This window comes from Lipotes vexillifer, unplaced genomic scaffold (assembly GCF_000442215.2).
Source record: "Lipotes vexillifer unplaced genomic scaffold, Lipotes_vexillifer_v1.1 scaffold434, whole genome shotgun sequence".
In the NCBI taxonomy this organism is placed as follows: Eukaryota; Metazoa; Chordata; class Mammalia; order Artiodactyla; family Lipotidae; genus Lipotes; species Lipotes vexillifer.
Genome location: NW_006797498.1, coordinates 643,082 through 654,135, shown reverse-complemented (window position 1 = coordinate 654,135; position 11,054 = coordinate 643,082). Strand labels below are relative to the sequence as shown.

Genomic DNA, 11,054 nt, shown 5'->3' with positions numbered 1-11,054 from the left:
GACATCTGTACTTCAAAACACTAATAGTGTTGGGCTTCCCTGGTGACGCAGTGGTTGAGAGTCTGCCTGCCGATGCAGGGGACACGGCTTCGTGCCCCGGTCCGGGAAAATCCCACGAGCTGCGGAGCGGCTGGACCCGTGAGCCATGGCCGCTGAGCCTGCGCGTCCGGAGCCTGTGCTCCGCAACGGGAGAGGCCACGACAGTGAGAGGCCCGCGAACCGCAAAAAAACACAAAAAAAACACTATAGTGTTAATGTTGATGGTTCCCAGATCTTCTTGATAAACGCTAAACCACTTGTAACCTTCTTGCCTAGGAAAGCCCCCACCCTCGCAAAAGGATAAAATATCCAAACATTTAAGAGTTAGAGAAAAACGATCCTAAATGTGCGTGCTTTCTAAAGGAAACAGAATTTGTGATCTATGACTTGTGAAATACTGGCAAACGTAATTAACTAACTACCAGCAGAACAAGGTGACGTCTAGGAATTAGAGGTTTAATTTTGACAGGTTAACAGTTGACTTAGTGCCTAAGTCACTACTAGGCTCTTCTAGAAATTGGGAATAGAAACATTCACAGGACATAGTCCCTGTCCTCATGGAAGTGGTAGGTGGGGAGTAGGGGGTTCAGGGGGCGGTGCAGCAAGGGGAGAGAGAGAGAGGGCCAACATTTGGGTGTTTGGACCAAACTGCAGTTCAGGGGAGACGTAACTGGATTAGGTGGTGTATTAGTTCCCCACTGCCATTCTAGCAATTTACCACAAACGTAATGGCTTAATACTAAACATTTAATCAACAAGTATAAAGTTTCAGTTACGCAAGATGAATACATTCTAGAGCTCTGCAGTAGAATACTGCATCTACAGTTGACTACTGTATTTTACACTTAAGGACGATAATCACAAACCACCAGCTAGTCTTTAAGCTACAGTCAATCAAATAATTTACTTTCTTTGCTTCACACTTTATAAAGTCTTTCCCCTGGCTCATAGAATGCTGCTAACCACTTCCGGTTTGGTGCTGCCCTTTTTGGATCGATTTTTGCTAAAATAAATTTTAACTATAACTGTTTATCTTTTAGTAGCCCCTTGTAAGTACTCTGGCCCCACCCAGATAATTCTCTCATCTCCCTGTCAGCTGATTAGCAACCTTAATTGTCCTTTGCCTTGTAACGTATTCACAGGTTGTGTCATCTTTGGGGAAGATCATTATTCTGCTTAGCACAAGAGTTATGACAAATGAGATCAGTGTAGACTGTTGTTGAACCCAAGTTAGTGTGCCTGAGGCACAGTGAGGCCAAACAACCTGAAACATTGGAGTGTGGAGCAGAGAAAGGACCAAACGAGGACAGCGCAGCTTGTGCTCAAAAGACCTGAACTCTCCAGTGGTTCTGGGGGAAGAATTTTTTGTTTTTTTTTTAAAAAAGTCATTTATTTATTTTTTGGCCCTATGGTGCGGCTTGCAGGATCTTATTTTCCTGACTAGAGATTGAACCTGGCCCTCAGCACTGAAAGCCCAAAATCCTAACCATTGGACCACCAGGGAATTCCTTCAGGGGAGTTTTTAAAGACAAAATAAGGGCTGCAGGGCATGTGACTTTCTTCTGATTGGTTGGTGGTGAGGTAACAGTGGTGTTCCAGGAATCTTGTGCTCAGCCACCCTCCACCTCCACCTGGGGGCCTTAGTTCCGATAGCAGTACTCAAAAATTTGTATCAGATTACTATGTATATCCATTGGGGAGGAACTAGGACTCTGCTTTATTGCTGCACTATTGTTTCTTGACTGCCTTTCTTTTGTTTCTGCATTCCCTCACTTCCCTAATTAGTAACTGTTCTAATCTACCCTTTGGAACACAGCAGAGAAGATCTAGGAGGCTGAGGCCTTTTTCCTACAAACAAGAGAAGGGGGACATGGAAAGCCTTTTGTACCCAGGTGGGCCTCACAGGGTGCTGCTCGGTTTCAGGAAGGGTAGGACAGGTAGCTACCATTGAGGAACCAAACTGTGTGGCAGGCACTATGACAGACATTACAATTTGTAAACATCAGAGTGCAATATTTTTCTTCGTCTCCCTTTTTGGTGTGCTGGAAATCACACCATTCTGGCCCTGGTCAGGTAGGCCCTTGGCTCTATAGAGGCCTATGGAGCCAGTTTAGCATTTCCAGATTTCTATCCAAATGCCAGGTTTAGGTCTTGTTACAGAGTTCAAGCTCACTCTGCTCGCTGCATGACAGGCCAATAAACTGGGAGACGAGGTGTTGAGGCAAAGAATACGACTTTATTTGGAAAGCTGGCGGACTGAAAAGATGGCAGATTAGGGTCCCCAAAAAACCATCTTAGTGGGGTCTGGATGCCAGTTTCTTTCATAGAATCAGAGAGGGAAGTAAAGTAAAAAGACAGAATAGAGAGGGAGATGTGGGGAGGAAGTAAAGTAAAAAGGATAAACATCTGGAATGACCAGCCTCTGGGAGGGGACCGTTAATTTCTTCTTTCTTGCAGCCATTCACAGGTGAGTAGGGTTCCCTGAGGCAGTCCATTATGTATGATTATAATAACAAAAGCTACGAAAAGCAAATGCTAAAGTCAAAGAAACAGATCCAACATGGAGTCAAAATTGGGTCTTACCTGTTGCAATCTCTGCTGTTACTTACAGTGTTTTGCCTTTTGACAGAGAGTGATAGAGACTTCATAAATCTTGCATCTGTTATTCTGATATAGTTCAGGTCTCTTGGCTTGACCTGCCTTCTTTTCCTACAATAGATGAAATTAGTGCTGACTTTTCTCTTAAAAAACAATCACATAATTTAAACTCCTAGCTGAAAACAAGATTTTTACACCTGTTTCACTGTATTTGATGTGAGGGATATATTTTCTTTTTTTGTTTGTTTGTTTTTTATTTTTATTTTTTATTTTTTGTGGTACGCGGGCCTCGCACTGTTGTGGCCTCTCCCATTGCGGAGCACAGGCTCCGGACGCACAGGCTCACCGGCCATGGCTCACGGGCCCAGCCGCTCCGCGGCATGTGGGATCTTCCCGGACCGATGCACGAACCCGTGTCTCCTGCATCGGCAGGCGGACTCTCAACCACTGTGCCACCAGGGAAGCCCAGAGGGATGTAATTTCAAATCTTCATCTCCTGGCCACCCTTCCCCCAGCTCACTTCTGAAACCGTGTAACTCAGATTGGGACTCGAACCCAGCCAAAACCCAGATTGGGACTTGAACCCGCGGTGTTTTAACTGAGATCACACACCTGGTCTCAGGATTTAGACCCATGGTCTTTTCTTGATGTCTCATCATAGAAAGAATTCAGTGAGAGACAAAGTGATAGGTAAGAAGTTGATTTATTTAGAGAGAAACACACTCCACAGAGTGTGAGCCATAACAGAAGGCGAGAAAGGCACCAGGGTATGGGGTTGTCAAGTTTTTTAGGGGTGGGTAATTTCATAGGCTAATGAGTAGGAGGAGTATTCCAGCTATTTGGGGGAAGGGGTGGGGATTTCTAGGAATTGGGCCTACTTTTTTTTTTTTTAATAAATGTATGTATGTATTTATTTATTTTTGGCTGCTTTGGTCGTTGCCGTGTGCGGGCTTTCTCTAGTTGCGGCGAGCAGGGGCTACTCTTTGTTGCGGTGCGCGGGCTTCTCACTGCGGTGGCTTCTCTTGTGGAGCACAGGCTCTAGGTGCGCAGGCTTCAGTAGTTGCAGCACACGCGCTCAGTAGTTGTGGCTCACGGGCTCTAGAGCGCAGGCTCAGTAGTTGTGGCGCACGGGGTTAGTTGCTCCGCGGCATGTGAATCTTCCCGGACCAGGACTTGGACCTGTGTCCTCTGCATTGGCAGGCAGATTCTTAACCACTGTGCCACCAGGGAAGCCCAGGCCTACTTTTTGACCTTTATGGTTGGCCTTGGAACTGTCGTGGGGCCTATGGGTGTGTCATTTAGCTTGCAGATGTGTTACAATGAGCATATACTGAGACTCAAGGTCTAGTGGAATTAGACTAGTCTACCATCTTGGACCTATTTACTTCTAATTAGTTTATGTCATGTCTTCGGGCTATGTCATTCTTTTAAAGGTTTTGCCCTGCCCACTTCCTGTTCACTTCCATTTGCATTCAAAGTATGTGCAATGCAGATTTCCTGTTACCAAGGAACTGAATTTAAACTTCCTCCCCTAAATTTAAATTTTACTGTGAAATATGCAACTTCAAATAAACACTTTTCTTCCCATCAGCTTTGAGATCTCCTGGAGCAAGTTCTTGTGGGAGAGGAGGGTATTTAAGGGGAGCAGTGGGGAGGAGATGGGGTTTGAGAAGCTGGTTATTAGAATACCTTACCAACCAAGTTGAATTAAAAAAAAAGATTGGCAAACCTACTAACATTGCCAATCAAATTGTTAGTACTAGGTGGGATACATCTCTTGAAACCCATACCTTTGTGACACATTTTAAAACTCTCAACCTAAAGTTAATTTTTAATGTCATATATGGATTCTCTTATTCTTTTTCAACCTTAGGGACACCAGAATTTAATGAATCATTAGCCTTGGTTATGCTCAGCATTGGTCCATGCATGGCCTGCTTTCACTTACATGTTTAACTATTTACCTTTAATAATTTAATAAACACCTATAAACTCATTCCCAGATGATATCCTATGTCTAACTCCATGATTTCCCTGTCCGCCAATCCCATCCCATCCCTAGCCTCCCCTAACCAAGGTAGCCATCCTTCTGAAGTTCATTTCCTTACTTCTCATTTTATATAATTATACTGATTCCATGTGTATTCCTAAAATGTGTGTGTATGTGTCTGTATTTACATTATTTTGAGCTTTTTAAAAAGGGTGTCATGCAACGTATAATATTTGGGGACTTAAAATGTCCCCTTAATATTGTTATGATTTATTTATGTATACTGTGGGTCACTGAAGTTCATTCTTTTTCAATGCTGTATATTACATTATATGAGATACCACAGTTTACTCATCCAGTCCTGTTGATAGTTATTTAGATTGTTTTCAGGTTCTTGTGAACTATAACTGAAAATAAAAACCAACTAGATAGTTTTTAAAAAAATTAAAGTCAGCTAACAAGACAAAAAATGTAAACTATTAAAATAAATAGAAATATTTAAAGTGGAAGGTACGGATACCACTGTAATCATATCACCAGAGATACCAGTATTACAGTTAGAGTATCTCTTTCCTGGCTGTCTTCTTTTAAATATAATGTATATGTATATACACATATTGTATACATACACTATACACATATTAACTTTTTAAATAAAAATGGGATCTGTAACGTGCTGTTTTCCGTGATATATCATGGATATCACTACTTGTCAATATGTGTAGATTTACGTCATCCTTTTTTTTCTTTTTTTTTTTTTTGTGGTATATGGGATGAGGGCAGAATGGTTTTGTAGCTTTTGCACTTTATTTAATTTATTTGTCTATTTAAAGTCTTTATTGAATTTGTTACAGTACTGCTTCTCTTTTATGTTTTGGTTTTTTGGCCGTGAGGCATGTGGGGTCTTAGCTCCCTGACCAGGGATCGAACTCGCACCCCCTTTGCATCGGAAGGCAAAGTCTTAACCACTGGACCACCAGGGAAGTCCCTACTTCATCACTTTTAACTTCATTTTGGTATTGCATTGGAACTGAGCAGAACTCTGCACCCCACTCCCACCCCACCCCAAGCACAAAGGCTCCTTCATGTCTCCTGCCTCTTGTTTATAGAAAAGCTGAAGTCTTCCAGGCCCTCCTGAGTTGCAAGCTCAAGCCATTAATGATTAGGACAATAGAGTCACAGACTCAGTGTCTGATGCACATTCCTGAATTGTTTTACAGATACTATAACTGCCACCAGAGGGGAAAGCTAATTGCATGACTAGACTGTAGCCATGACATAAACTGCTCCAACTTGAGCAGTACTGAATCTATGGCTAGTACAATTCCAAGAACTGGCCTTAAGAGAATGGGATTAACACTATTGCTCATAATAATCTATATCTTGGTGGGCATCAAAATAATCATAGCTTGTTCTGCCTGCATAGGTAAGTGGGCAACTAAAATTGTCAGCAAAGAGATGCTGCAAACCCATGCTGACATCTTCCACTCTAAGAATACAGTGCCCTTTGTCAGAATGAAAAAGTTACAGAAGACAGACCTTCGCCCATGATCCCGTAGAAATGGAATGATGCTCTGACAAGTGGGGATTTGTAAGCAGCTTTTGGCAGGAGAAAGCTTTTTGCAGGAAAGACCTCTCTGCAGGTCTTTTGCCTTGTCACTAACCTGAAACCAGGCACCCCCATGCTCTACTCATCTCCAGCCCTAGCATGCCTTTCAAATCTTGATCACACAATACGTTGCCTAATCTGTTGGTTCTTTCTATAGATCAAAGAAGTTGAAATGAAGAATAAGTAATTAACAGATGACCAGATCTCTTCCCTAGCTTCCCCTTTAGTAATCTTGCAAACTGTGTGAACAAGATAGCATCTAAAGAAAAATCACAGGAAGTTGACAAGCCTGCATACAAGTCTGCACACAGTGGGGGATGGCGACTCCCACCCCCTATCTCAATGGTTAACTGAGATTACTTCCCTTTTTCCCTATAAAAACTTTCATGGCCAAGCATAAGTTTCAGAGGTGGTTTTTGGGGACACTGAGTCCACCATCTCCCCAGATTGCCAGCATTCTGATTAAAAGCAACTTTCCTTTCTAACAACATTCTCTCTCTCTCTCTCTCTCTCTCTCTCTCTCTCTCTCTCTCCCTCTCTCGTATTTTTTTTTTTAACCTTTATTTATTTATTTATTTTTGGCTGTGTTGGGTCTTCCTGGCTGCGCATGGGCTTTCTCTAGTTGCAGTGAGCAGGGGCTACTCTTCGTTGTAGTGCACAGGCTTCTCATTGCGGTGGCTTCTCTTGTTGCGGAGCATGGGCTCTAGGCGCACAGGCTTCAGCACTTGTGGCACGTGGGCTCAGTAGTTGTGGCTCGTGGGCTCTAGAGTGCAGGCTCAGTAGTTGTGGCACACGGGCATGTGGTATCTTCCCGGACCAGGGATCGAACCTGTGTCCCCTGCATTGGCAGGCAGATTCTTAACCACTGTGCAGCCAGGGAAGTCCCTCAAGTATTGATTTTTTGAGTGGTGAACAGCCAGACCTGATTAGGTAACACCATTGTTTATGTATCAACATTTGTTCCATAAACCCCCAATTTGTGGATATTTGAGTTATTTTCAATTTTCTGCTATTATAAAAATGTTGTAATGCAGATTCTTGCACATACATCTTTGGGCATTTGTCTGATTATTTCCATAAGAGAATTTCCTATTCAGTGCAGTGGAATTGTTGCACTGAATGGTATGAATTTTGATTTTTATCTGTCACATTTATTTATTTATTGCTGCATATTGACAGATTTCTCTCCAAAAGGGTTAATTAATTCACATTCTTATTATCGCAGATAGAGCTCAGAGTAGAGAATACCTAGTCCAATCTGAAGTTCAAGAGAGGCTTCTCAGAGGAGTTGACTCAGAGGAGTTCTCAGGGGCTAAGTCATATGAAACTGAGTCAAGTCGTCAAAAAACGATAATCTACAGGGAGCCAGGGTCTGTGGGGGCTGAGGGCTGGGTTCCCCCGCTGCTTTGGCTTGTTTCTATCCACCCTCTCCAACACTAGGCATCATTGACATAGTTAATCTTTGCCAAATAGAATTACTCTTTGCCTTAAAAAAAAACAAAACAAAAACAAAAAAACTCCCCCCAAACTTGTATTTATGCATTGGAACTATTTCATAGTTCATTTCCTACTCTGCAGAAAGCAGGAACATTGGCTACTGGGAGTGTTCCCTCAGAAATCATAGAAAAAGAATGAAAAAAGTTACTTGAAATCCTCCAAGATCCTGATTGTATCTTAGACACATTAACTCTCAGAGGCTAATTTCTGAGGAAGAGTATGAGATTCTGGAGAATATTACAGATCCCATGAAGAAAAGTTGGAAGCTGTTAATTTTGGTACAGAAAAAGGGAGAAGTGAGGAGTCAGCTTTTTCTCAACTGTTTACTTAGTACTTTAAAAAATATATATATTTATTTATTTATTTTTGGCTGTGTTGGGTCTTTGTTTCTGTGCGAGGGCTTTCTCTAGTTGCGGCAAGCGGGGGCCACTCTTCATCACGGTGTGCGGGCCTCTCACTCTTGCGACCTCTCTTGTTGCGGAGCACAGGCTCCAGACGCACAGGCTCAGTAGTTGTGGCTCATGGGCCTTAGTTGCTCCGGGGCATGTGGGATCTTCCCAGAACAGGGCCTGAACCCGTGTTCCCTGCTTTGGCAGGCAGATTCTCAACCACTGCGCCACAAGGGAAGCCCTACTTAGTACTTTTTCAGAGTCAGCTACCATTTGGGACTTAAATCACTTAAATCATGGTAAGTTAAATTTCTACACTTTTTTGGGCTGAGAGGGAGGAGGCAGATTTCCTGAAAAAAAGAAAATTTTTAACCTTTTATTTTCACTTGTCATTCTCCTGGAGATAATTTTCACTGAAATATGATAAAAGGGAAAAGTGTCCAAGATTTAAAATGCAGGGAATGATGTATCTTATTGTTTTAGGGGATTTATAATTTTTGTTCAAACTCAATCCAAAAGCTGCAATTGTTTTTTGTTTTTTTTAAAAAAATATTTATTTGGTTGTGCTGGGTCTTAGTTGTGGCAGGTGGGCTCCTTAGTTGTGGCATACTAACTCTTAGTTGCAGCATGAATGTGGGATCTAGTTCCCTGACCAGGGATCAAACCCGGGCCCCCTGCTTTGGGAGCATGGAGTCTTACATGCTGCACCACCAGGGAATGTCCCCAAAACCTGCACTTGTTTTAGTGCTAGTATAAACTTATTATTCTGGCAGTGACATTCTGAAATATTCATAGTTGGAAAGAGACTACTGTTAGTGACACATCAGGATTTCCTTATGAAGTAAGTGAATTCATGGGTATTAACAACCTCAAGACCAAAAGCTGCATCTTTCACTTAGTATAGCCATTTTGAAAATATAGGAAAAATAATTTTTAACACACATATGTGGTAGATTAGCAACTTCATTTTTTTTTTTTAATTTAGTTTTGGCTGCGTTGGGTCTTCGTTGCTGCGCATGGGTTTTCTCTAGTTGCGTCGAGCGGTGGCTGCTCTTCATTGCGGTGCATGGGCTTCTCACTGCGGTGGCTTCTCTTGTTGAGGAGCACAGGCTCTATACGTGCGGGCTTCAGTAGTTGTGGCTCACAGGCTCTAGAGCGCAGGCTCAGTAGTTGTGGCACACGGGCTTAGTTGCTCTGTGGCATGTGGGATCTTCCTGGACCAGGGATCAAACCTGTGTCCCCTGTATTAGCAGGCGGATTCTTAACCACTGCACCATCAGGAAAGTCCACAACTTCGTTTTCTCTGTGAGAAGAATGCCAGCAGAACCTTAGTTTTCTGGAGCAAATCAAATTCTAATTTTTCAACGTTCAAAGATAATTAGTGGCAAATGAGGGTGCACTTCTTCCAGAATGAATTGTTTAGCAGTTCTGTAAATTACTACCAGAGACAGGTGTAGCTCCTTTTCTAAAAAATAGTGAAGATTATTTTAAGAGATGTTAGAGAGACAGAGGCTCAGATAAAAAGATTAATGTTAATGGTCTCTAAGGTAGTACAGCACCCGTATGCTTAGAGAAATAGGTCTTGTTATTTCCAGGACTTATTCCAAATCAGAGCTATTTGCTTCTTGATTAGAAATTATTAGGATCAGATTTCATTAGCAATCGCCTTATATAGTCTGAGCTGGTTTGGGGTCACAGTAAATCCACAAGTAAACATAGGATTCAAGTTTTCTATTTCACTCATTTACCCTTTGAGTTTGCTGTGAAAGACTCGAACTTTTGAGCAAGGCAGGAGTGTGATCTGATATTTTTCAGTGGGAGGAAGTTCTGCCAGTTGAGTCGTTGCCGTTTATGTAGGAGGTGGTAGGTATTCCTGTTACACAGTGAAATAAAGGAGATGATGCTTTGAGGTCATGGAAAGTCAAGTTATTATATAACATCTGTTAATTTCAAAAAAAGAAAATAAAAATCCACCAACCTTTCCTATTCTTTCCAGAACTTTTAAAACATGAGTATATAGAGCCACCGCAACCTGTGGGGGTAAGCAGGGAAGGTATTTTTTATTCCTGGAGAGAAAGAGCCTGAGAACCCTGAGATCACCATGTCCTTCAAAGAGAAAGAACACTTGGATTTGGAAACCTCTGAGTCTTTCACGGACAAGAAGGCTGGTTATCGGGAAACTGCTTGGTCCTCAAGGGAAAATGAGAAGGAATACAACACACCAAAATTCACATCTCTGCAATTGGTTGAGAATGTTGAATATGAATTTCCAGCAACTATTGAGTATTTACAGGATGAACAGAGATATGAGGAGCCAGATTATTCTTTACACTTAGGAAAAGAGGAATATCTAGAATCTGTTGGGTACTCTGAAGATGCAGACACCCACGTGGAAGAGGATGCTTATGATGACCCAGAGTGCATTATCTATGACAGCAAAGAGGACTCTTTGTATTCTGAAACCATGGAGTTCTCTGATGAAGAACAGAATTATGAGGATTCAGAAACTGGCATGTCATTGGAGGAGGAAGAGGAGAAAAGTATGGAAGGTGTGGGAATGATGTGTGTATAGTTACTTAGGCAACAACTTATTTTCAGGTTGCCATGACATAATGGGGAGAGGGGCTGAGGAAAGGCACCAGATGGCAGCAGCAAAGCAGCTACACAAAAATTTCTTGGACCTCTCTAACTTGGAATTTCCTCAGAGGTGAGTGTTGACAGGGAGGAAAACCCAGGACCTAGGAACAGCGGACAGTATAAGCTAAAGTAAATATTGACTATCAACTTAAAGATTTCTACAGTCACCTCCATCATACATATAACCACTAATTTTAGCTGTTACCTTCTGTTCCTCAGATTAAGCCTTTTTCATCATTTTAGCTCCTTTGTGACCAATGGAATATGAGGGTTATGAACCTGACTATTGAAGTGG

General features: G+C 42.1%; 1 protein-coding gene across 1 annotated transcript; it reads left to right on the top strand.

Annotated features, from left to right (window-relative positions):
• The first annotated feature begins 6,174 nt into the window (after window positions 1-6,174).
• CARD6 (caspase recruitment domain family member 6) lies at window positions 6,175-10,694 on the top strand. The gene is given in 6 exon segments (XM_007472321.1): window positions 6,175-6,182; window positions 7,796-7,923; window positions 7,926-8,054; window positions 8,362-8,398; window positions 10,105-10,176; window positions 10,178-10,694. Coding segments are annotated over 6 exon segments (891 nt in total).
• Window positions 10,695-11,054: the final 360 nt, after the last annotated feature.